This window comes from Neltuma alba, unplaced genomic scaffold (genome assembly GCF_004799145.2).
Source record: "Neltuma alba isolate B1F8T4 unplaced genomic scaffold, ASM479914v2 tig00012197_pilon, whole genome shotgun sequence".
Lineage (NCBI taxonomy): Eukaryota > Viridiplantae > Streptophyta > Magnoliopsida > Fabales > Fabaceae > Neltuma > Neltuma alba.
This window is the reverse complement of record NW_021636737.1, coordinates 103235-130517: the sequence shown is the minus strand read 5'-3', so window position 1 is coordinate 130517 and position 27283 is coordinate 103235. Positions and strand designations below refer to the sequence as shown.

The 27283-nt window shown below is 37.4% G+C and overlaps 3 protein-coding genes across 3 annotated transcripts in view; 2 read left to right on the top strand and 1 right to left on the bottom strand.

Annotated features, from left to right (window-relative positions):
• Window positions 1-148: 148 nt before the first annotated feature.
• LOC114724723 (photosystem II stability/assembly factor HCF136, chloroplastic) lies at window positions 149-7168 on the bottom strand. The gene is made up of 9 exons (XM_028911158.1): window positions 6768-7168; window positions 5469-5704; window positions 4947-5077; window positions 3909-4041; window positions 2923-3045; window positions 2528-2602; window positions 1645-1760; window positions 1051-1134; window positions 149-542 (listed from the first exon to the last, which is right to left on the bottom strand). The coding sequence occupies exons 1-8, from the start codon at window positions 7099-7101 to the stop codon at window positions 1068-1070; spliced, it is 1215 nt and encodes a 404-aa protein (XP_028766991.1). The 5' UTR covers window positions 7102-7168; the 3' UTR covers window positions 149-542; window positions 1051-1067.
• Window positions 2129-27283, top strand: part of LOC114724716 (sacsin) — a 33073-nt gene continuing 7918 nt past the window's right edge. Inside the window, exons 1-8 of the mRNA XM_028911137.1 lie at window positions 2129-2135; window positions 7534-7539; window positions 13196-13562; window positions 14110-14839; window positions 15776-21756; window positions 22088-23598; window positions 24441-24704; window positions 25934-26154. Of these exons, the coding sequence (XP_028766970.1) occupies window positions 13219-13562; window positions 14110-14839; window positions 15776-21756; window positions 22088-23598; window positions 24441-24704; window positions 25934-26154 (9051 nt within the window). The 5' untranslated portion in view covers window positions 2129-2135; window positions 7534-7539; window positions 13196-13218. The remainder of the gene's footprint in view (window positions 2136-7533; window positions 7540-13195; window positions 13563-14109; window positions 14840-15775; window positions 21757-22087; window positions 23599-24440; window positions 24705-25933; window positions 26155-27283) is intronic.
• LOC114724746 (endoglucanase 15-like) lies at window positions 8344-11015 on the top strand. The gene is made up of 5 exons (XM_028911187.1): window positions 8344-8550; window positions 9052-9471; window positions 9753-9839; window positions 10138-10287; window positions 10413-11015. Exons 1-5 carry the CDS (start codon window positions 8344-8346, stop codon window positions 11013-11015), a joined length of 1467 nt encoding a protein of 488 aa, XP_028767020.1.

The window sequence follows — 27283 nt, the reverse complement described above, 5'->3', positions numbered from 1 at the left end:
AAAATTGACCAGTAAAGTGCTGTTGCGCCGACAATTTTCAGGGTTAGGAATCAGGATCTCCGCTGCGCAACTGAAGAGTTTAAGTAATGAGACCTTACCGAAAGTTCAACAAATAAAGAAAGAAAGAAACAAAACTAGATTAATCGTATAAACTAAAAATAAATGTAATTTATATTGAAATGTTAGGAAGAGAAAAGTACTGTTGATTGGAATAACCCGGTGCAAAGGAACCAATATTCAAACAAAAACCGTGTGAGTATGTAACACCCGCAAGTTTTTATGCTGACTAGGAATGACCTCTATCAGTCATTAACTTCGCCACTAATTGTATCCTCTCTACAGTACAGCACCATTGACGTGGAATTGCATTCCAAAATAATAAAGTAACCATTGCAGTGGAAATTGAACTGAACTAATCTAATACAAAGCAGAAGTTTGTTTTTCTTTTGTCTTACTTAAGGTTTCTGGGCAGAACCTGCACTAACTTGACTCCAGTTCAGAACTTCCTCCACAGCAACGGATGATAAGGGCGGACATGTATTCTGCCACAAAATTGCAAGCACTCAGTTGACAAACTGCAAATTCTGAATTATATTCAGATAATCGAACAATCCAGATCAACTTTGAGTAAGAGGAACTGTGATCCCCTGTTTAAGGGTCTGGACAACCCGTCTATACATTACTGGACCCCTAAGATAGATGACGTTTTAGAAAGATCAACATAAATGACGCGAGTAATTTTCATATACTGTCCCTGACAGTTGAAAATGCTTTCAGGCTACTTCCAAACTTGTTCTTGTTCAGGTTAAACCATTCTTCTTCTCAATCTATTCTTTTCTCTCCCACCACCTATTTTTGCTCTCCGGTTTATCTTTCTCTTTAGACTATAAATTAATCCAGAAACATAGAAAGATGTTCTGCAAGCACCTTTAAGGCACAATTCTCAATCTCATTACAACCGTCATAAATTTGAATAGGAGCTAGATGATACGGCTAACACCTACAGTTTTATGTCACAAGTCAACCCAAAAACAGAACATGAATAATTACCATGTTAAATTAGAATTTTATCCAAGATAGCGAAGCAAGACTCCATCGTTCCCCAGCACAAATCCCTTCTTATCATTAATGAACCTGCAGCACATTCAAATTAAGATTTTGTTGATCAAAGTTCTATAAGCTTTAAAAAATTTATCTTCTTCCATTCTCATAACTTCTGCACAATAGAAGTTCATGTGCTGGATTTCCTTCCATCTGGTGATATGATTAAACATTATGGTCCGGTTACTTTCTGTTATATTTTCCGTGCTCTCTAACAAATGAAAAGGAGTAATATCACGAGATAGGTGGACAAGAAAAAACGAAAAAACTTAGGTCAAGTTCCTTATATCCATTATGTCAAGTTTTCCAATCATACAATGTGAATTTATAATTAAATGCTAATATTTTAAAAATAAGACACATTATCATGTGTCATTGGAGAACTTGACATAAGGGATAGGGGGAACTTGATGTAAGTATTGTCCAAGTTATTTTCCCAAAAATGAAAGTGGAGAATACGTCAGCCACTTGAGAATTGTGGCCAGCTTTAAATTAGTAGACGCATATAAAAAGTGTATATGCTGTAGTAACAGTAAGACTAACTTCACTGAGTATAAATTTGCAGCAATGTTATCAGCGGCTTTGTCACGGGTCCATGACTTGCCACCATTGGTAGTTCTCAACAGAACACCACTTCCTCCTGCTGCCCAAGCCTCCTCCTGCATATGTAATGGATAAAATTATAACTGGAAGCTTCAGCATTATTCTATACTTCGCATTAATGAGGGTAATGCAGTATAAAACACAAAACAACAATAATCACAATTAATCAAAATATTATGATAATTATTAATCAATGAAAAAAGGAATGAGAATGTTTATTAACCAGACGGTTATTTATAAGAAACCGAAATAATTAATCCCAAATTCTTATAATATACTTCCATTAACAATCCCTACAATCAAATGCGTTTAGTGATAACAATTACTAATCCTAAAGTTACCTGTTCAAATAATAATAAGACCATACTTGCCCCGATTACTAATATAATTCATTTAAATAATCTTTTTTCCTTATCACTCTGCATCAGTGGGTATCATTTTACTTTTCAACAAGTCTACTTATGGACAAAACAGAAGAGAAATACACACCCATAATATAAATGTTGCAGCCATAGAATTTAACAACTAGAAGTTGTCTTCAGTTCACGTTGCCATGACCCCTTACAGCTCTCAATATTCATGAACTTGCTCGGATGAGTAACCCCACAGGTACTCAGCAACTATTCTAATCACAGAAGTGATGATAATTCAAAGAAAATTAACATATTTTATATAGCCTTCTAAGGCAATCAATTTTGCATGAGTTGGTGCTTTATTAGTCACGTGGTGAACTTTTTGCTTCATGTGATAAGCATGTGATGAGACTGATGTACAAGAAATGGTTAAGCAATAAAGCAATTCTCTGCATGCAGGAATTCATTACCGCTGAGCGATACCCCACATCAAGAATGCCAAAACCTCTGCTTTGAACAGGAACCTCCTCGAATTCTTCAGTTATCTAAAACAATGAAATATTTCCTCTCAGAAGCATGCAACTAAATTACAAAAGAGGCAAAAATCTAAAAGCAACATATGACCAACCCACCAAAGTTAGCAAGGTCAGTTTTCTGGTATTAAATTAAAGATATTCGTCGAGGGAAAGCTTTACACTGCGACCAAGAAGTGGGTGAAAATAATTTTGTTTAAACATTATGTACCCCATTTACTTCAGTTATTGGCCAATCCTTCATTATTTGCATTTAAATATTTACCGTACTCTCAGAATAACCCCCAACATGCTTCTTGATACATTAGAATAACATTCTCAGTGTTTCATACCCCAGTGCCCTTGCTCAGGTAGAGGCTCCCTCCACGAACCAGAAGCCAAAGACCACCATCAGCTCTCCATCCCATGTTTTGTATTCTTCTGGCAACTGCTCTATTATGTGGCTGCCAGAACGCCTGAAAGTTATGAAAAGGTGGGTAAGCGATATTTATTCAGATGAAAAGTCAAGCAAAATGACATTGATGGAATACCAGTTAGCAAGCAATATTTATCTTTTATTTTATCTTTGCTAGTAAAGAGTATCTTATCTCTTAGGATTAACAAGTTTCGCTAGGATTATAATCTGAGCTCTATAAGTAAGCCCTACACCTTTGATTTGTATTCGCCATTACCCATTGATTGAATTATTGAGTATTGCAGTATTCCTTCTCCCTCAATTTCTCTCTATTTTCTCCCTCTTTCTTCTCAAAATCTCCCTCCTTCTCTTCTCTCTCTCCCCTTTCCCTTGTCGTTTTACATCATGAAGTCCTAGATCTAAGGGTAGAGCTAATACATTTTATGTAGACTTTATATTTAGACCGACCATGCTTTCAAAAAGGAAGGACCATATTGTTAAGGTAAATGAATACAAGACAGTTATCAGACATGCTTCAAATCTAAGGGTGGCGAACATCTTAAGATCGGTAAACAAAAAAGCATCTTCAATTAACCATCGAGCTATGTAAGCCATTAACAGAAAGCTACAATAGCAGTTTTCTTTTGGTTTATAAAACTCCTTGCCATAGTTTACGTTGTTCTTTGGTCCACTAGCAAACCAGATACAGTGTTAATATTGTAAAGAAACTTCCGAAGGCTTAAACCATTATTTTACAATCCATTTAACATAACTTTGACGTTATGTCAAGCAAAAAATGATGTGCTTTTGTCTTTCGAAGTTAGAGTAGACCAAAAGTATAAATATAGTTGTAAGGCAGCCTAACCAAAAGTACCAATATGATATTGAGCCAGAACAAATTTCAGCAATAAGTAAAAACTTCACCTGGCCAGGTTCCCAGGTTAAGTAGAAGTTTCCACGACTAGAGACCGCAACATATCTTCCGTCTGGTGAGCGATTGACAGTATTAAAGGTTCCAGTATAATAGCTTGCACCACTAATACCGCTAGAAACTGTTCTGAAGAGGCAACATAGATAAATGTTTCAACATACACAAATGAGTAAATGATAGCAATGTAAATTATGTGCAAGAGATTCCCTGAGTAAGTTTTAAGCATTAAAAATTTGATAAGCCTAATTGCAGCATTCCACCTTCATCAATGCAGCATCTACTATTTTGAAGAAATACATATTTGATAAATAGCATCACAAAATGACAGAGGAAAAGGGGGGAAAAAACAATAAAAGGAAGCAAAAGGATTGGATAAAAAATGATAACTTCAGCAATGAGGCATTATTTTAAATGACGTTCGCTTATTCTCTATAAGCCACTTGAGCATCACCAAATGGAAGGAAGAAATAATATTCGAGAAGAGAAAATTTCTTGTTCATGGCCCGTGAGCAGCTGGACTGGCTGGTTAATTGATTTTGCGTGGGTGGGTGCGTGCGTGTTAGAGAGAGGGAAAGAGATTATAAAGATGAATTGCCATTATTAAAAACAGAAACAGAATGTCATGTTCTGCATCATGACTTTGCTTGAACACAAAACAACGGTACTTTAAAAACACCAACAGGAAAGAGGAGGAATTTTAAGAGGAAAAGGCATAATTAGTGCGCTCTATTTGACTCTTCATCATCCTATCCTGATTAGAGAAAACAAGTATAGCATTGTTTTCACTTTTCATACTTCTTCATTATCTTTCATTGTTTTTGTAATGTAATTCTTCAGTACAATCATAACTCTAATCAACTCCAGCTGCAGTCAATGTTCTTTATGCGTGCATATGAGTTGAAGAAGATTGAAGAAGGGAAAAGAATTTAAACAAAAGAGGGGGGCAAAGAAAACAAAGAGAGAGAGAAACAAAGAAGCCAATAACATCAAAACAGTGAATAGTGATTAAATAGCGTTTGCAAAAAGTTCACCTATTAAGAGTAGCTGACACAGTTTCCTGAACTGCAGCTCTCCAATTGTAACCTCTGTTTGACGTAATATAAATTGCACCTTCATCAGTCACCATCTCTGCACTCTTCTCACCAGTTGCCTTTATGTATACCTGCAGATTTGATAGCAGAATTGCAATCTTTACCAATAATAACCATATAAAGAGGATGTGATAATTTCAAACTTTTCTGCAAGGCAATGAACAATAGAGATTTCATGTAGGCCATACATTAGAGAAGTAAGACCGGAGAGAAGTATCAAATTAAAACAGCACATGTAACCAAGTCAATTTAGTTCACAAATATTATATAGTTCTATAATGGTTATGCAGAGTAACATTCAAAGTTACGCTTTTTATAATATATTTATATATAATTCAACTATTTGCTTGTCTTTATGTTTTACTGTTTATTTATTTCTGTGTCCATTATCATTGTTATATGACTACATAGCGCACAACATATAAAATTGGAAATCATACTAGAAATTCCAAACAAGCATACCATATCTCCAGGAAGTTCAGCGCTAAGTGGTATCCTTTCCCAGCTCTCTCCCGCGTCGGAAGTGTACAGCAGGATTGCTGGTTTTCCCACTATCCATCCTTCCTTCCCTTTGAAACTGATTGAATTAAATCTATAATTAAAATCCTCATCTTCTGCTGAGGATATTGAACGGGGTATCCAAGTGTTGCCACCATCTTTTGTCTCCAAAATGGTTTGCCTGGTTCCCAGAAGAAATCCTACCATGAGAAGCGAGGCCATATTTTAGATGGAAGATCAAACTTAACTAAAAGTGTAATTCATTGTATTAAGAGCATCATAGCAAGAAAAATTAAACTAAAAGGCATATTATAGCAGAAATTTAGCAATGTTACATTTAAGGATCCCAAATAGTAACAACTACAAACTTTGAAGAAATTTTTTGGGGGTATGGTGGTCGCCTGTAGCCTGTAGCTTATTATGGGGACTCCCGAGAGCCACTGCACTACTGGAGCACCCTACCAATTGTAGCCTAAGACCTTAACTCACTAATTTCCCCCCTGTCATTCCCAAAGTTATATCCTCAGAACTTTGAATCAAATTAATATTTTCTCACCGAAAGCTCATAAATAACTTTATTGCTATCTAGATTCCATAAGTTGCACATAATACAAAAGGCCCTTTGTTCTTGAACTCAGGCTTAGGTCATCCTTGTTTGAGTTAACTAAGAAAGTGGCAGCATTAAGCAAGGTGACGGAAAACAAGAAGGCAAAAAAAAAAAAAAAAAAAAAAAAAACAACAGCAACAACAACTACGTAGAACCTAATCAAAGGCAATAAGTGTCCTTGTGAGACTAGTGGGAACAATAGCTATTATTGAAATCCCATTTTAAATCCTGAATAACCTCGATTGCCCAATTAAAAACTCTAATCCATAAATAATATTACATTGTTACATAATAAAATAAATAATGAATTGTATTCTGATAATGCATTGGATTTTTTTTACTACATAATTTTTTAGGTGATTTTAATCAAGAAATCCCTAGGCCAATGAACCAGACTTGCAAATTTTATCGGTAGTTAGCACTTACATAATTAGAAGGTGATAGATTTTTTCTTCAATATATCCTTAGAAACTAGAAGTATTCCAGAGGCACCCAGCACCAGTAGTCTACGGTAGAGTAAGACAGTGTTTAAAAGTGGAATGGCCAAATAACACCGTGCTCTAACAGGTCTATAATTTTCATGTACATTAGTTCCCCAGAAGTCAGAACCCAAACAGCGATGACCAAGAGAAGTAATCTGAAGCTACTAAACTGACCGTGGTTCAAGTCATCGGGCACAAAAGCGATGTCAAGGAGTACAACACCGGGGTCTATAGGAAGGTAAACTCTTTCCCACTCCGACAGTGCTTCTTCGGACCTGGCCAGTTGTTCAAATCCAATTAATGAGGGTATAGACAGCGAAATCGTAGCAGTCTCAGCAATGAGGCGCCGCCGATTGAGCGAGAATTGCTGCAGGGAAGCCTTGGGAATGAAACGAGCAGGAGCTTGAGCTTTTCGCCAATGGCGCCGACGAGAATTGGAGAAGATAGAGGTGAAGGACCTCAACAAGATCACTGGCTTGGAGCAGTCAGTGAATTGCAGAGTCGCCATTATCGAATGAGCTTTTTGCTCGCCCCCTCTCTCTCTCGCTTCGGGCTTCTTATCCGTCTTTGTTATCCACAACGTATTTTGTTCAACGGCTTCGCGGGTGATTTGAAGGCCCCTCATTGCACACGTGGACAGGCGGCAAGGCGCTCATAATTCCGGCTGCGCCATACGACGTCGTTTTCGTCTCAGGAAGAATCCATTGGTGTTTTGACCAGAAACCCATTGGTTTGAATACAAAAATAGGCCCAAACGATGGCAACTTCGCCAGCTGGATAAAAGGGATGTTTTGGTAAAAAAAAAATTTTAAAATCAAAGTTAACAGAAAAATAACGATTTGGACAGATAAAAATAAAATCTTAAATATAAGATGGAGGTCTATATAACATACGTTTTAATTTTAAGAGAGGTTTATGTGTGTTTTCAAAAATAAATGAGAGATTTGTGTAATTGAAATAAAATAAAAGAATAGTCGGTATATTTTACTTATTAATTAATTATAATAAATATGACTCTAAAATAATTTGCCATAATATTAGAATATATATTTATTTATAAGTTAATAAATTAGTTTGGGAGTAAAGCACTTTTAAAACCATAATTTTGTTTCTATCTAAATATTCTATGAACAATGACAAAAAATTTCAAACATTGTAATTTATACTCATACTGTGTCAAATTGGATATTTTTTAATCATAATTCACGTATTCGTGAAAAATGATGATATTTTTTTTTTTATAGAGGTTACAACTTACAACTTTACGTCTAAGAAAAATTTAGGAGACATTTGATATCAAATTATTTCTCAAATGATCCAAATTGCGCCAAAGGATCTTAATTGATGCCGAGGGATCTTAAATCATGTCCAATGCACGTACGTACGATGATTAATTCAAAAAGAGATAAGTCAACTCTACATTGGAAAGTTGACATTTCCTGTAATTAATTATATATTATCCTCTACAATAACTAAGTTGCCTAAGTAAGCCGCAATTAGTGCCAGGAAATGAATTCATAGTAGTATAAATTGCAATGAGGATATTATGTCAAATAAAGTTGACAAGACGAAATCACATTCACTAAGTGCATGCAGGACAATTAATTGAATTGATACGTCCATGTATTTGAAATTTCAAAATTAATGAAAAAATGAATGCGATTGCTTCAGGATGATAAATGCTTCTTCTTATAAATACATAGGCGCACGTGATGAGAAAATGTAGCAGCTCAAAGCTTTGCTCGCAAACATGGGATTTGGCAGAGGGCAGCTCGTGGCAGCGTTGGTTGGGGTGCGTGTGTGTTTGATGTTTCATAATGTTGTCTCTGCAGATTATGGAGCAGCGCTAACAAAATCACTGTTGTATTACGAGGGTCAACGATCAGGAAAGTTGCCTCCCAACCAAAGACTGCAATGGCGAGCAGATTCTGGTCTTAAGGACGGTCAAGATGTCAATGTAATTTTATTCTTCTCTAATTAATTTATTTTTTATTTCCCCTCTTTCTCTCTCCGTTCCTCCCTTTCTCATATCAAAATGGAGACCCCTTTCTTTTTAATTATACTTGCACCAGACATGCTCTGCATCATTTCTTAGCTGATCGTTTCATCCCAACTATGCATGCGTGTTTGTTTATGTTTTTTCTTCTGACAAGATTATTATTTATGTAGTATATATTTCTAATCAATCAATTAAACGTGTTCTTTATGCAATATCTCATACGAAATTTTAAAAATGGAGGACCTCGTGCGCTGTAGAAGAAAGAGTCGCATCAGTGTCACAGTTGCACTGTATGATCTGTTTCATATGTGGATTATTTGAAAGTAATTATGACTGAGGATTTTAAACAATTCCTCTTTCTTGTGATCCCATCCCATACCATTATGTTTGTTTGCATGCATAAACGCATGTATAGATACTGACCTAATTAAATCTCTCCTGATTTTAATACATAATTAGATTGACCTTGTGGGAGGATACTACGATGCTGGAGACAATCTGAAACTAGGGTTTCCAATGGCATTTACAATAACGATGCTGTCATGGAGCACGATAGAGTTCAGAGACAAACTGGCGGCTAAAAACGAGCTTTCAAATGCGTTGGCTGCCATCAAGTGGGGCACTGACTACTTGGTGAAGGCACACATCCAACCAGACGTTCTGTACGGAGAGGTTGGCGATGCCGATTCCGACCATGCTTGTTGGCAAAGGCCTGAGGACATGACCACCCCTCGCTCTGCTTTCCGAATCGACTCCACCCATCCCGGCTCCGACCTTGCCGCCGAGACCGCCGCAGCCTTCGCCGCCGCCTCCATAGCCTTCCAACCACTCAACGCCGCATATGCATCCCAACTGCGCTCACTCATGCAACTCATGTACGTACGCGCCCATATATAACCGACAACAGACCGTTAATTAGTTTGGCAAAAAAAAAAAAAAAAAAAAGACCGTTAATTAGTGTTTTCTCATAAATAATGATTCATGTCAATCCGATTTAAATGATCTGAATTTTGTCAAATGAGTGTTTCGTCTATATAATTCATTTATAGTATAGAGGTATAGATACATGCTATTAAATCACATGACACCATAATTGCCTTCTAGGCCCAAGAAAGGGAAAAAGAAAAACGGATGACTGCTGGGTTCTGATCATGTTGCAGCTGTTTGAGTTCGCACGAGACAAGCCAGGCATTTATCAGGATAGCATCCAAGCAGCAAAGAAAGTATATGCCAGCAGCGGATATCAGGTAATGTAGCTATATTAAATATTTATATGAAAATATGGCACGCACCAAAGAAACTTATTATCTAAGATAAACCCTGGCAGGTTATTTAATATAAATTTCAGTAAACATTTGCTTCTGTAAAAATAAACATCCGAATTGATCGAATTGAAGACCCAATAACAGTAACTCGAATATAATTGTAGTAGTAGTATCACCCTCACATGCATTTACGTTAACTGCATTCATGCATATGGTAATTAAGAGAAGCTAACAAACGTGCATTATGTGTGATTGGTTTGGCAATATTTGATGGCATCAGGATGAAATGGTGTGGGCGGCCGCATGGCTTCATCGTGCGAGCGGATCGAAGACGTATTTGGATTACCTGGCACAGAATAGTCCCGGTGGCCAAAGATCTTCCTTCTCCTGGGATGACAAGTACGTGGGCGCCCAGATCCTTGTTGCCAAGGTAAAATAAATATATATATATTTATATATATGTATGAGTGAACTAAAAGGAGAAGAATAAAAAGCTGATTAATACTATAAATGTGAGATGATATTGAAGAGTTTGATGATTGATATGCGTTGCAGCTGGTGCTGGAAGGGAAAGTGGATGGGAAAGGGACGTGGGGAGATTACAAAAGCCAGGCGGAGAAATTCATATGCTCGTGCGCTCAGAAGGCAGCAGGAGGCAGCAACGTCAAGAAAACTCCCGGCGGTCTCCTCTGGTTTCTGCCTTGGGATAACCTTCAATACGTCGCCACTGCTACTTTCTCACTCTCCGTCTACTCCCAGTATCTCGCCGCTCATAACGCCATCGTGCAGTGCGATGCCGGCACCCTCTCCCCCTCTGATCTCACCTCCTTTGTCAAGTCGCAGGCTGACTACATATTGGGCTCAAACCCCAGGGGAATGAGTTACATGGTCGGATACGGGTCCAATTACCCGCAGAAGATCCATCACAGAGGAGCCTCCATTGTATCGGTGAAGAAGGATCCGTCTCCCGTCACCTGCAAAGGCGGCTATGCACAGTGGTTTAACAGAAACGAAGCCAACCCTAATGTGTTGGAGGGAGCAATGGTCAGCCCTGACTCCGCTGATCACTACGATGATTCCAGGTCCGACTACCGGCTGGCTGAGCCAACCACTGTTACTAATGCCCCCATGGTCGGGGTTTTTGCTTTTCTTGCTTAGATAATAAATATAACATTCCATTAATTAAGTACTGAGACTGATTAATGCCTACTACATATATAATTGTATTCGGCAAATGAGATGCATAGTTTGACTTTAATTTCTGATCATTAGCTAGCCAGTGTTGGGATTTTTTTTTTCTTTTGCAATTTCCAAAATGTTTTAAAAATTAATTATTTTAAATAAATAATTATGATATCTAAATTACACAACACCACTCTGGACCTAAATGCCAACCAAAGAGGACAAACATAAAATCTAAGGGGTGTTTGGCAAAATAAAAAAGTGATTTTCCAAAACACTTTTCCGCAAGACGAGAGTGTTTGGATGAAACCAAACTATGATTTGGAAAATAATTTCTGGAGAATATATTTTGAGAAGAATAAATTTTGTAAAAAAGTGATTATGAGAAATGAGAGTATTTAGAGGGGTGTTTGGGTGATTTTTTCCCAAACTATAGTTTGGGAAAAAAATCACCCAAACACCCTTAAAAAAACCAAAACCATGGTTTTGGGAAAAACAAAAATTTTTTGCTTTTGGAAAAAAAGGGAGAGTGTGAGAACCTATAGGATATGTATCTTGTTGTTTTTTTTATAAACATATTTTTTATAAATATATTTAATCTTATATCTTATAAATATATATACATATTAATTATTTATTAATTATATTATCTTATGTATTATTAATTATGTTAATAAAAATATATTATTAACAATTTTATTCCTTCAAATTAAAATATATCATAAAATATATTTTTTCTGTAATTATCATATTAACTTATGCCTTTGTTAGTAATTTGTACATGTAAAAAGTTTTTGGTAACAACTATCCAAACACTCTCACTTTTTATAATCACTTTTTCACAAAATCTATTTTTCAAAAAATTTATTCTTCCCAGAATCTATTCTCCAGAAGCTATTCTCCAAACCATGGTTTGATTATATCAAAACACCCCCTAGATAATTGTTACTAGAAATACTTTTTACATGTGCAAATTACTAAAAAGGTTATAAGTTAATATGATAATTATATAAAGGATAGATTTTATAATATATTTTGATTTGAAGAAATAAAATTGTTAATAAAATAATTTTTACTAACATAATTAATAATATATAAGATAATATAATTAATAAATAATTAATATGTATATAAATTTATAAATTATAAGATTAAATAGTGAAGGACAAAGTGTGGAATGAATAGTGAGGTATCAATTATGAGAACTGTTTTGTCATGTGCTGTTAGGCCCACACCAAGATCTGAAAAATTTGGATCAGAAACAACTTCAAACCACTTCCACTGAAATCATGGTTTTGATGTTTAAAACCATAGTTTTACCCCAAACCATAGTTTTACATTTTTCCCCCTGTTTGGCTAACTTCTTTTCCAAAAGTTTGAGGAGACATTCAAACAAGACTTAAAAGTACTTTTAAAAACATAATTTGATTTTCATCAAAACTCCTCCCTAGACAATAATAACTTTGGAAATATTCCGTACAAGAGGCGCGCTGAACATTGGTTGGAGGATAATGTCGTGCTCCCCGAATTGGCCATTGTAGGGAGGATTAGTTGTATGGGAAGACTGTCATTGTGGACTATATATATCCATTCTTCTTCTTTTTGGCTTTTTGGTTCTTCACCAGTTTCTCCCGCTTGAACGCGCGCACTCAATCACAAAGCCCGCTACAAACAGATGAGGACCCCAACGACCAACGAACAGCCGAAGACTCTCAAAACACCCTCTACTTATAAATATGAAGAAATTGGTGTTTAATGTTTAATTGAGAACGATTCAAAGTAACACCCAGCATTTTCAACTTGATTTTATTGCTAATGATAATTTTTAAATTATGTGTCAACTGACACATATATATTAAATTTCGAGATCTTAAATTATTATTATCCTCCTGGCTTGGGGGGGGGGGTAAAAAAGCGTCATTTTCCCATGCTTTAGTTTGGCTAAGTAGCCATCGGTCCGGGGGGAAAAAAAATACCGTCAACCTTTGGCTACGTCGACCTTACCGTATAGGAAAGGGACAGGTAATGACGGGGAAAGGCGGAAAGGAACAGAACAACATCGACTGATTCATCGTGTAACCTTGGACAAGAATGGGAACCCAATTTCTCATGATCTAGACCACCAGAATTCCCAATCTCCACTGTTGCAGGAGAAGGGTTTATAAATTGGCCGGGCTATATGGAGTCTCCGGTGCCGGAGTCAATTTTTCTGGAAGACTTTGGCCAGACGGTTGACCTGACCCGTCGTATCCGAGAGGTTCTCCTGAATTATCCGGAGGGAACGACGGTGTTGAAGGAGCTGATACAGAACGCAGATGACGCTGGTGCCACCAGGGTGAGCCTTTGTCTCGACCGCAGGTCCCATGGCTGCCAGTCCCTATTATCGGATTCATTATCACAGTGGCAAGGCCCGGCACTTTTGGCCTATAACAATTCAGCTTTCACGGAGGAGGATTTTATTAGTATCTCCAGGATTGGAGGGAGTAGTAAGCATGGACAGGCGTGGAAGACCGGTCGGTTTGGGTAATTTCCTTATCTGATCCCGAGTTCATCGGATAAGTGGTTAAGTAGTTGTCTGTAGCTTTGAACAATTTGTGTTGTAATGACAAAGACTTCACTGCTATAGAATGAAATCTATGACAGATGTCAAATTTTATTTTGACAAGCTTGAGTTTTGCAGCTCTTGTCGTTGATGGAAAATGCAGATGATTTGTCTTAATATTACACTTATTTGTTTTCCTGCATGTTCTCATTATGTATTATCGTGACTATGTTCGCTACGACATTTGCTATTCATCTAGAACTTTGTAGCGTAGACTGCGGCTGGACTTCCCAACACTACGATGCCAAAGTTCTTAGAATGTGGAAGTGTCATTTGGGAATACTTTAGTGGTTTTCTACTCATTATTATACGTTGCCATAATTTTTTTTTTAAAAACTTCGTTTAGGATAATGTTAGTGCTAGTATTGCTTACAGTAAATATCTTTTTCAGTTCTTTTACATTTAACATCGCTTGGGTTCTAGTATTTCTCTAACTTTGTACTATTTTTCTTCTCTTCATGTTTTTAGGGTAGGCTTCAACTCCGTCTACCACTTGACGGATCTTCCCTCCTTTGTGAGTGGCAAGTATGTTGTATTATTTGATCCTCAGGGTGTATATCTTCCAAGAGTGTCTGCGGCAAATCCTGGGAAGCGGATTGACTTCACTAGTTCATCTGCTCTCTCTTTCTACAAGGACCAGTTTTTTCCATATTGTGCTTTTGGTTGTGACATGGAAAGTCCTTTTGCTGGAACTTTATTCCGATTCCCTTTGAGGAGTGTGGATCAAGCTGCTGGAAGTAAGCTCTCAAGGCAAGCATATTCACCAGATGACGTTTCCTCCATGTTTCATCAACTCTTTGAAGAAGGAGTTTTGACACTACTCTTTCTCAAGAGTGTACTGTGCATTGAAATGTACGTGTGGGATTCTGGAGAAACTGAGCCAAAGAGACTTTATTCATGCTCTGTTTCTCCAGCAACAGATGATACGGTTTGGCACCGGCAGGCACTACTTAGATTGTCGAAGTGTCTAAATAATACTAGTGAAGTGGATGCATTCTCATTGGACTTCTTAAGTGAGGCAGTGCGTGGAATTGAAACTGACAGGAGGACAGAGAAATTTTACGTGGTGCAAACTATGGCCTCAGCTTCTAGCAGGATTAGGTCTTTTGCTGCTACTGCATCTAAAGAATATGACATTCACTTGCTGCCATGGGCATCAGTTGCAGCATGCATATCTGATAATTCACTTTCTCTGAATGTAATTCTCAATATCTTTTGCTATGCTCCTCTCATACACAGCCACATAAGATTTAACCTGTTACTTTTTGTATTCTGCTTCTTATTCACTTCCTTTAGATTAAGCATCAGTAGTTTGAAGACCATCTTATAATTAATGCCCTATTTTTTCAAGTTGTTTGTTCATCCAGCAGGGCATCATTTGATGCCCCTTTTGAGTTTATGATTAAAATATTTATGAGTCCTCACTTAACAGCTTAAACTTTTGGGTTTAAGTGGTCCTTAGCATATTATCTAAGGCTCAGAGACCAATCGGTTGGTCCTTGCTGCTGGAATTCTTCTGATTAAAATGGATTTTAAACTCAAGGTATGATGAGCTTGTGCTTTCTTCATGCTTCAAGCCTGAAGGTTTTTCATGTGAGAGGTTATGTTGGAGATTCTAATTCTCTACTTATAATAGAAATATTCATAGCACTTCACTTAAAAACTCAAGTTTTTTGGTTGAAGTTTTCCTTGATATTTCCTTGGCATGTTGACCATTTAGATCTTGAAGCTTTCCAGGCTGGTCTTTATCATAGAACAAATTTAGATCCTTAGAGTAATTCTAATCTTGAACTTCCTCAATAAATTAATAGATTACAAGTAAAAGCCTTAAATAAAGGTAAAATAAACTTGCTGCAGAAATTGAGCCGCTGTAATGTGAATAGTATTCTAATGCTTTTTGTAAGTTTCATCAGAGAACTAAAATTTAAGGAATATCTGTTCACGTCATCAACTTAGAGCCTGGGCTCGTCACCAGCTCACTGCTCTTCTCGTGCATCTGACTTAACAAATGAGAAAAGTAAACTGCTGTTGGTTCCCTTAATAAATGATAAATTTTAGTATTTTTCACTTATTATTTTAGGAGTTCTTTTGCACTATGTCTCATTAGCTCATGTTGCCATATAAAATTTTTCAGAGTGATGTTCTTAGGAATGGTCGGGCATTCTGTTTTCTTCCGTTGCCTGTTCGAACTGGACTAAATGTGCAAGTCAATGGATTCTTTGAGGTCTCATCAAATCGTCGTGGAATCTGGTATGGGGCTGACATGGACCGAAGTGGAAAAGTTCGTTCTATCTGGAATAGGCTTCTTTTGGAAGATGTTGTTGCTCCTTCATTTATGCATATGCTTCTTCATGTCAAAGACCTGCTAGGGCCAACAGACTCTTACTATTCGTTGTGGCCTATTGGTTCTTTTGAAGAGCCATGGAACATTTTGGTTCAACAAATATACAGAAATATAAGTAATGCTCCAGTTCTATATTCAAATCTTGAAGGGGGAAAATGGGTATCACCAGGCAAAGCCTTTCTACATGATCAGAAATTCTCCAAAACCAAGGACCTTGGTTTGGCTTTGATCCAACTGGGAATGCCAGTCGTTCATTTGCCTAATCCTTTGTTTGAAACCCTTTTAAAATATGATTCCAGCAAGGTGGTTACTCCAGGTACAGTACGCCAGTTTATAAGAGAATGCAACGCTTATGTAAATTTGAGCAAACCTTTCAAGGTTGTAATGTTGGAATATTGCTTGGAGGATTTGGTTGATGATGATGTTGGGATGGAGGCATACAATTTGCCTTTACTTCCTTTGGCAAATGGTGAATTTGGCTTATTTTTGGAAGCTTCAAAAGGAATTTCTTATTTCATTTGTGATGAATTAGAATACATGCTGTTGCAGCCTGTTTCTGGTCGAGTAATTGATCAAAGCATTCCGTCCAACATATTGAGCAGACTTTCTGCTATTGCCAAGTCTTCTAAGACCAACCTTACAGTTTTCAACATTCGCCATTTCGTTGAATTATTTCCTGCATTCATGCCATGTGACTGGAAGTTTAAAAAGAAAGTGCACTGGGACCCAGAATCCTCTCAAAAGCCATCATTATCATGGTTTATGCTGTTCTGGCAGTATCTAAGAAACCAGAGTGAAACTCTGTCACTATTTAGTGATTGGCCCATTTTACCTTCTACATCTGGAGATTTATTAAGACCTTCCAGACAATTGAAACTGATCAAAGGAGACAATTTCTCTAATTCACTAAAGGATATTCTCGTGAAAATTGGATGCAATATATTGAACCCCAGCTATGTGGTTGAACATCCAGATTTATGTAATTATGTATATGATGGTAATGCAGCAGGTGTTTTGGAATCAATTTTTAATACATTTTCTGGTGCTGGTATTCTGCAAACTTTTCTTGGCAATCTAACAGCTGAGGAACGAAATGTGCTCCGTGAGTTTCTTCTTGATCCTAAATGGTATGTTGGGTGCTCTATGGATGAACTTATCTTAACTTATTGCAGGAAATTACCTATATATCAAGTCTATGGTGGGGAGTCTGCTCAAGGTTCCCACTTCTCTGACTTAGAAAATCCTCGAAAGTACTTGCCACCTTTGGATGTGCCTGAGTTTATTTTTGGCAAGGAGTTCATTGTTAGATCTTCAAATATTGAAGAGGATATTCTGTCAAGATATTATGGAGTTGAGAGAATGGGGAAAGCACAGTTCTGCAAGCTATACATTTTTAACAGAGTTGGGGAGTTGCAGTCTGAGGTTCGGGACAACATTATGTTATCTGTTTTACAAAATTTGCCACTTTTGTCCCTTGAAGACATAACTATTCGGGACTTATTGAGAAATCTGGAATTTATTCCCACCCTTCACGGTGCTCTCAAATGCCCTTCGGTTTTATATGATCCCAGTAATGAAGAGTTATTTGCATTATTGGAAAATTCAGATTGTTTCCCTTCAGGTCCTTTCCAGAAATCTGAGATTCTTGATATTCTGCGAGGTCTTGGTCTCAGAACTTCTGTCTTTCCTGATACTGTCATAGAAAGTGCTCGAAATATAGAGCACCTAATGCATGAGGATCAACAAAGGGCATATTCAAGAGGCAAAGTGCTACTCTCTTACTTAGAAGTTAACGCACTGAAGTGGCTTCCTGATCAAGTTGTTGATAATAAACGAACAGTGAACCGAATATTATCTCGAGCAGCAACTGCATTTAGGTCTCGCAACACAAAATCTGACCTTGAAAAATTTTGGAATGACCTTCGGATGATTTCTTGGTGCCCAGTCTTAATTTCTGCTCCATTTCAGTCACTACCATGGCCAGCGGCATCATCAATGGTTGCTCCTCCAAAGCTTGTAAGGCCACAGACAGATTTATGGCTAGTCTCAGCTAGCATGCGGATATTGGATGGAGAATGCTCTTCCACAGCTTTATCACATAGCTTGGGCTGGATGTCTCCACCTGGGGGGAGTGTAATTGCTGCTCAATTACTTGAGCTCGGAAAAAATAATGAAATTGTGACTGATCAGGTTCTTCGGCAGGAGTTAGCCATTGTGATGCCAAGGATATACTCAATACTGACAGGCTTGATTGGTTCAGATGAGATTGACATTGTTAAAGCTGTTCTTGAAGGTTGTCGGTGGATTTGGGTGGGGGATGGATTTGCAACCTCTGATGAGGTTGTCCTTGATGGTCCGCTTCATTTGGCTCCTTATATACGTGTCATTCCAGTTGATTTGGCAGTTTTCAAAGATCTGTTTCTAGAACTTGGTATCCGTGAATTCTTGAAACCTTCTGATTATGCTGATATTCTTTGTAGAATGGCAGCTCGGAAAGGTCCCTCTGCTCTTGATGTGCAGGAAATTAGGGCTGTTACGCTAATAGTGCATCATATGGCTGAAGTGAACCTCTATGAACCAAAAGTTCAGATCTATCTGCCTGATGTCTCAGGGAGATTATTTCTTGCTGGAGACTTGGTTTACAATGATGCGCCTTGGTTACTTGGCCCTGAAGATCCTGATGGCTCGTTTGGTAATGCATCAACTGCAGCCTGGAATGCTAAGAAAACAGTTCAAAAATTTGTGCATGGTAACATTTCCAATGATGTTGCAGAAAGGCTTGGTGTCTGTTCTCTTCGCAGGACCTTGTTAGCTGAGAGTGCAGATTCAGTAAACTTAGGTCTGTCTGGTGCTGCTGAGGCTTTTGGACAGCATGAGGCTTTGACGACGAGGCTGAAGCATATACTTGAAATGTATGCTGATGGACCTGGTACTCTATTTGAGCTGGTCCAAAATGCAGAAGATGCAGGTGCTTCAGAGGTAATACTTCTATTAGATAAATCTCAATATGGGACTTCCTCTGTTCTTTCTCCTGAAATGGCTGATTGGCAAGGCCCCGCATTATACTGTTTCAATGACTCAGTTTTCAGTCCTCAAGATCTTTATGCAATTTCACGTATTGGTCAAGAAAGTAAACTTGAGAAGCCTTTTGCTATTGGTAGATTTGGGCTGGGATTTAATTGTGTCTATCACTTTACGGATGTTCCCATGTTTGTGTCTGGAGAAAATGTTGTAATGTTTGATCCTCATGCTAATAATTTGCCCGGGATATCTCCTTCTCACCCTGGCTTGCGAATTAAGTTTGTGGGAAGACAGATTTTGGAGCAATTTCCTGATCAATTCTCTTCATTACTTCATTTTGGGTGTGACTTGCAACACTCTTTTCCTGGTACGCTATTCCGGTTCCCGCTGAGAACTGCATCTGTTGCCTCCCGGAGCCAAATCAAGAAAGAAGTATATGCACCGGAAGATGTTGTATCTCTTTTTGCTGCTTTTTCAGAGGTTGTTTCTGAAACACTCCTCTTCCTGCACAATGTGAAAAGCATCTCTATTTTTGTGAAAGAAGGAATAGGACATGAAATGCACCTTCTACATCATGTACGCAGGACTTGTATTGGTGAGCCTAATATTGGATCGACTGCATCCCAAGAAATGTTCAACTTATTTAATAAAAATCAACAAGTAGGATTGAATAGAGATCAGTTTCTGAAGAAACTAAACAAATCTATTGACAGAGATTTGCCTTATAAATGCCAGAAGATTTTGATATCAGAGAAAGGCACAACTGGTAGTAATTTACACTGTTGGATAACCACTGAATGTATAGGTGGCGGGAATGCTCAGAAAAGCAGATCTACTGATTCCAATAATAACTCGCAATATTTTATTCCATGGGCATGTGTTGCTGCATATTTGAATTCTGTTAAGCTTGATACAAATTCAAGTCACATTTCAGCAATGCAGGATGATCAGTTAGTCTCTCCTGATTTATTTCAAGTTGTCAGTTCTCCTACCCATGCATGGGATGTTTTTGAAGGACATGCATTCTGCTTCTTACCCTTACCAATTAGCACTGGCCTTCCTGTGCATGTAAATGCCTACTTTGAATTATCATCAAATCGCAGGGACATCTGGTTTGGTTCAGATATGGCCGGGGGTGGAAGAAAACGTTCAGAGTGGAATATTTACCTCCTTGATGATGTTGTTGCGCCTGCATATGGCCGGTTGCTTGAGAAAGTAGCCTTGGAGATTGGTCCATGTGATTTGTTCTTTTCATTTTGGCCAAAGGTAATAGGATTAGAGCCTTGGGCATCAGTAGTACGAAGACTTTACCAGTTTGTTGCAGAATCTGGTATCCGAGTATTATATACAGAAGCTAGAGGAGGTCAGTGGATTTCCTCCAAGTATGCTATATTTCCTGATTTTACCTTCCCCAAGGCAGTTGAGCTTATACAAGCATTATCAGGTGCTTGTCTACCTGTGGTCACGGTTCCACAGTCACTTGTAGAAAGGTTTACAGAAATATGCCCATCATTGCATTTTCTGTCACCTAAGTTCTTGAGGACATTGTTAATTAGAAGGAAACGGGAATTCAAGGACAGGAACGCAATGATATTGACTCTTGAATATTGCTTACTTGATTTGCAAATGTCTATGCAGTTTGATACTTTTTTTGGTCTGCCCTTGCTGCCACTTGCAGATGGTTCCTTTACAACAATTGATAAGAAGGGGGTTGGAGAAAGAGTGTACATTGCACGGGGTGATGAGTATGGCCTTCTCAAGGATTTTGTTCCCCATCAACTTGTAGACTTTGAAATTCCCAAAGAAGTTCACAAAAAACTTTGTTACATTGCCCAAAGTGAAAGCACAAATGTTTCCTTTTTATCATGCCAATTACTTGAGAAGCTTCTGGTGAAATTACTCCCCATACAGTGGCAGCATGCAAGACAAGTTAGTTGGACTCCTGGTGTTCATGGTCACCCAAGTTTAGAATGGTTGCAACTACTGTGGAACTATCTGAAATCGTATTGTGATGACCTCTCTGTGTTTTGTAAGTGGCCTATATTACCTGTTGGAAACAATTGTCTGATGCAGTTGACTCCGAACTTGAATGTGATAAAAAATGATGGATGGAGTGAGAAGATGTCTTCTTTGTTATTGAAGGTTGGGTGCTTATTCTTGAGACATGATCTGCAACTAGATCACCCGCAGCTGGAATACTTTGTTCAGCCACCGACAGCAAGAGGTGTACTAAATGTGTTTTTGGCAATTGCTGGGGAGCCTCAGAAAGTTGAGGGGATCTTTGCAAATGCATCGGAAGGAGAGCTTCATGAACTTCGGAGTTTTGTTCTCCAGTCTAAGTGGTTCTCAGAGGGGCAAATGGATGACAAACATATTGAAATCATCAAGCACCTACCAGTATTTGAGTCATACAAAAGCAGAAAACTAGTAAATTTGAGTAATCCTATGAAATGGCTTGGCCCCAGTGGTGTCCGTGAAGATCTTTTGAGTGATAGCTTCATAAGAACTGAATCTGAAATGGAAAGAGTCATTATGGGAAAATCTATAGAGATAAAAGAACCAACCAAGGTGGAATTCTACAAATATCACATTTTCAACCACATGTCAGAGTTTATTCTGAAGGAAGAAGCTGTGTCAGCCATTCTACATGATGTGCAGAATTTGCTTCAAGAGGATATCTCGATGAAGTCTGTGCTTTCGTCTTCATCATTTGTTCTGGCAGCCAATGGATCTTGGCAGCAGCCCTCCAGGTATGGGACAATATGGCTTAACATTTTTTTGGGTTGTAAAATTTATGTCTTGTATGCAATTCTACAGTCCATCATTGAGTCTTTTTATAGCACATTTTGTTTGCTAGGCCCCACAGAAGCATTTATTATTATTATTGCAGTTTTGGTTTTTGGGCTAACTTTTATTTATACATATAAGGAACTTTCTTAATAATATGCATGCTAATGTGTCATGTATTATTGACAATCTCTCCCAAGAGTTACGCTCATTTACAATTTGGTGATTAATAAAACTGCCGTACATGTTTATAGACAAGTATTGCTCTTGTTGCTGATTAGAATATCATGCCAGGCTTTATGATCCTCGGGTTCCACTGCTACAAAAGATGCTGCATGGAAATTCATTCTTTCCCTCTGAAAAATTCTCAGATCCTGCAATTCTGGATATTTTAGTGAATCTTGGACTTAGGAGAACTCTGGGGTTTACTGGTTTGCTTGATTGCGCTAGATCAATCTCTCTATTGCATGATTTGGGGGATGCTGAGGCATTGCAGTATGGAAGAGAGTTATTGATTTTTTTAGATTCAATATCACTGAAGCTTTCAAGTAAAGCTGAAAATAATTATGGTCATCCACAAAGCGACGTTTCTTTGAGAAAAAATAGCATGATGGATGGTCCTGTTATGTACGATAGCTTTCATAAAACAGATGAGAACTTCCAAACAGTTGATAATGAAATTGATTCATTTGTAAGCAGCTTGATTGATGATATTTCAGAAGAAGAATTTTGGTCTGAAATGAAGGTAATATCTTGGTGCCCAATAATGTCTGATTCACCTGTTTTGGGACTTCCATGGTTAAATTCCAGTAATAAAGTGGTATCCCCCTCAATTGTTAGACCTAAATCACAGACGTGGATGGTATCATCCTCGATGCATATATTAGATGGTGATTGCCACTTGCCATATCTGCAAGCAAAGCTGGGTTGGATGGATTGCCCAGAAGTGGGTGTTTTGTCAAGACAATTAATTGAACTATCTAAATCCCATAGGCAGCTTAAGATTGATTCATTGCTGGAACCTGATTTTGATGTACAGTTGCAAAAGGAAATACCGTCCCTTTATTCAAGGTTGCAAGAATATATAAATACTGATGACTTTGTTGAACTGGAAGCAGAATTGGATGATATTCCATGGGTCTGGATTGGAGATGAATTTGTCTCACCAAATGCACTTGCATTTGACTCGCCTGTAAAATTCACTCCATATTTATATGTTGTTCCATCTGAACTATCAGAATATAAAGATTTGCTGATAAAACTGGGTGTCAGACTGAGTTTTGGTATTAGGGACTATCTTCATGTATTACAACGGCTGCAGAACGATGTAAAAGGGGTTCCTCTTTCATTAGATCAGTTAAATTTTGTCCATCGTGTCCTTGAAGCCATAGTAGAATGTTGCTCGGAGAAGCCACTTATTGAGCCGTTTGACAGTCCATTGTTGATTCCAGATGCTCATGGACTTCTGATGCCTTCGGGGGATCTTGTTTATAATGATGCACCTTGGCTGGAAAATAATTCTCTCGTTGGAAAACATTTTATACATCCCAGTATCAGCAATGATTTGGCTAGCAGGCTGGGCATACTGTCTATTCGATGCCTTTCTTTAGTCAGTGAAGATATGACCGAAGACATGCCGTGCATGGACTATGATAAAGTAAATGAGCTGTTGGCCTTGTATGGAAATGAGGAGTTTTTGTTGTTTGACCTTCTTGAGTTGGCAGATTGTTGCAAAGCCAAGAAATTGCATCTGATTTATGATAAGAGGGAACATCCCTGCCAGTCTTTGCTGCAACACAACTTAGGTAATTTTCGTTATTGATGTTTATTGTGTCCTTATTGGTCTCAATATTTGGACAGCTCAAGTTTCTTGTATGAATTTTTCTCCAATTTCTAGTACGATAATTGATGAACGAACACCTCCCTTCAATTAGATTTTGTCAGATAACATGGCGGTGGTAGTAAGGTGCACATGATTGGTTTTTGGGATCTTTAGGGGCCGGTAATACTATTGCACACTGTTTTTTTTTTTTTAATTGTATGAGAAAACATAATTGAAGTTTCATAATTTTGGACCTATTGGCTTTATTTTTTACCTGATGCCATGCTTTTCCAAAAAATATTATTCGTCCTTGGTGGATTCTTAACTTTCTCTCCCATTAGTTTAGCTTTTCCTCAAAAAACATATTTTAAACTTAATTACAGTTTTGCAATCAAAGAGCCAAATCTATTGACGTTGATGCTGTACAGTGAGTCAAGACTTACATACACTTGAAACATGAATTCCAAGAAAGATTCATGCAATTAGAATAAAATCAGTCACGCAAAATTCCCTAACAATGGCCATCTGATCTCTGAAGATCATTACCTGACTCAATCCTAAATTAATCACATTTGATTATTACAATTAATATTGATTACCGGATAACCACAACATTCATATTATTTGGCAAACTGTTGAAACTTTTAATTGAACACCTTTCTATAGTTCAGTTGCAACCAAAGGCAATAAAATGTCTCTGCAGTTGCTCAGATGTTAATTACTCATGCTGTGCGTTGTAGAATAAGTTTTAGGGTTCATGAAACATTTCATAGCATACTGAGCAGCTAATTTGTTCTTTTGTTTTATATGGTGTGATTTATGCAGGGGAATTCCAAGGGCCTGCTCTTGTAGCAATCTTTGAAGGAGCCTGCTTGAGCAGAGATGAAATTAGTAACCTCCAGCTCCTTCCTCCATGGAGAATACGGGGCAACACACTTAATTATGGTTTAGGGTTGGTTTGTTGCTATTCCATATGCGTCCTCCTCTCAATCATATCTGGTGGCTACTTTTACATGTTTGATCCTCGTGGTTTGTCACTTGCTGCACCTTCGACATCTCTCCCTTCAGCTAAAATGTTTTCCTTAATAGGTATCCAACATATTCCTCATCGTGTAAATTCATTTAAATGAGCTTCCTTTATATTCTTTTTCAACCTCCTTTTGAATTTTTACTGGATTATTGCTTGCAATTTTGCTGTTACTCTTAGTTTATTCATAGTTGTATATGGATCTTTGCTTATGGAAAAACATTCCAACACTCTTGGATGGCAGGGCCTGATGGTTCTAATAGTAGTTTAGGGCAACTCACTCTTACTAAGAGCTAAAATTTTGTTTATGTCCGTTTGTTCTTTTGCATAAACAGGGGTAAAATTTGGTAGCACGTTTTATGATAATTACAAAAACGTAAAGATGTTTTAAATTTTTCATTAGATTAAGTTGATTGTTATTCTTTGCGATGCATATTGAAATTAAGTATTCTTAATATATGGCGTTAGCCCCGTTCAATTCCTTCTTATTTAGATTAAGTTTTTCATGGGGAAGCAATGAGCTTAATGTCCCCTTCGAAATAAGTTTAGACCAACGGGAAGATGTCCATAGAAGATTGATCAATCAAATACCACAAAATCAGGCATTGAGAAAACTCAACTAATCATATCTCCAGAGAAAAATAAGGGAACAAATGCTAAGAGACGGAATTGACTAGACTCAGCAAGGAAACATGGAAATCAATATTTCTTGTTTGATCTTATAGTTATTAATATTATTAATGAGAGAGTTGAGTCTTGAGCTGCTAATGCATTACAAACAAAGTTTCCAACTTCACATTAGCTGCGTAGTTAGTACTCAGAAGTCTATTAGAATGTTTTGCTTTCTCTGTGCCTCTTCTATGCAAACTTGTTCTATCATAAATTCAGTGTTTGCTTTCAGCTACTATGCTCGTTGGTTGGTGTGGGATACGCAAAGAACTTTTCCAGTAAATTATATGGAGCATATACTTGTTTTTTGGGTTTAAGTTTCTTAGTTAATGGTTGTTCACAAGAGGTGCTTTTGTTAGATATTCTAGAAAATTTGAAATTTTTTGGTATTGATATTTTCCTTTGGAGTTCTGTTTCCTACTGTGTTTCTTGGAGGTTGTCATGTTCATTTTTCTTAAAAAATTTGTCGCTTTTCTTGATAGTTTGTCTATGAAAGAAAAGGGCATTTTTCTGGTTGATTTTGAAAATGTGAAAATATTTGATGTTTCATTAATTTGAAATGCAATGTTCACCTCTTGTCTAGAATTATAGAGTTTTGACATCTTTATTATTGAGCTTTTAGGTACTGACCTCACACGACGATTTAGTGATCAGTTTAGTCCAATGCTCATCAATGAGAATGAATTATGGTCATCATCAGATTCTACCATCATCCGAATGCCTCTATCATCTGAATGTCTGAAGAATGGATCCAACCTGGGATCAAACAGGTTAAGGCAAATCATTGACAAATTTATAGAGCATGGATCAAGAGCACTTCTTCTTTTGAAGTCAGTTTTGCAGGTAATGATTTTCTGTTGAGGATATATTTAGTGCGTTTGACCTTGCTGGGCTAGAAATACACATCAAAACCATGAAGGGTTCTTCCCACAATAGCTCAAGATTTTAGGATAAATGACTGTCAGCATTTTATCAGTTTTTCATGACCAAATGGTAATGGGTTTGGTTTTGCTACTCCACTCTCTTAATCAGAATTATAGTTTTACTCTGGGTGGAAACTTGTGCCTTTTCTCCCCAGAGGGCTTTCATATGCGGTACTTCTTTTGATATATACATTGAAATAAAAATATTCATGGGCCCTCTCCTGATATTTTATACTTTTGGGTTAAAGTTGCTCTCGACACGAAGAGTTTATAATATCCTGGATACCACTTCATCCGAAAGTGTCTTTTGAAAAACATTTTCTCATTTGCCTACTTTGTTCAAAAGGTGTTTTTAGAAAGTACAATTCACTGAGTGGAAAAAAATGGTTATGATCCTTCACTGGGAGTCAAATTAACTACAAGACTGGACATTTCAGTGTGTGTAGAACTTGCAATAGAATGGGTGGGATGCCAATCTAGTGATTTCTACCCCTTATTCATGTTACTTGAAATTCATTCTCTATGATATACTGGTGTGCGCTGGCAATCACTTGCTTTGAATCTAGGTGATGGTTTGCTGTCCATCTTGGGGAGGACCTGTGAGTGGTTAACATTCCTTTCAAGGTTTTCCCAAGTTGTAGGTTTGATTCTCCATCCTAGGATCTAGATTTCACAAGACAAATGTTTTATGGAATTTTCACTTTTATGAGAGATTTGATAACTGAGGGAATTTTAAATGGATTTGATTTTTATTTTGATTTGTCTTGGTCTGTGCTTTAAATTCTAATCTATAAGGAGGATTTGGGTTTTGGATTCCTCTGGTAACTTTTGAGACTGTTCCAGCTAGAAGTTATATGAATAGTTTTGAAACAATCACAAGATTATAAATCTAAAAATTTAGGTCGTGGCAAGTTTTGAACAACTTTTTCCTCCTTTTTTCTTGTTTTGCTTCTCTTATATGATTTCTCCAAACATGTGCAGTAGCTGTGGTTGACCTATGGTCAATGATAAAACCTGTTCTGTCAGCATCAGACTTCTAATGATCTTTT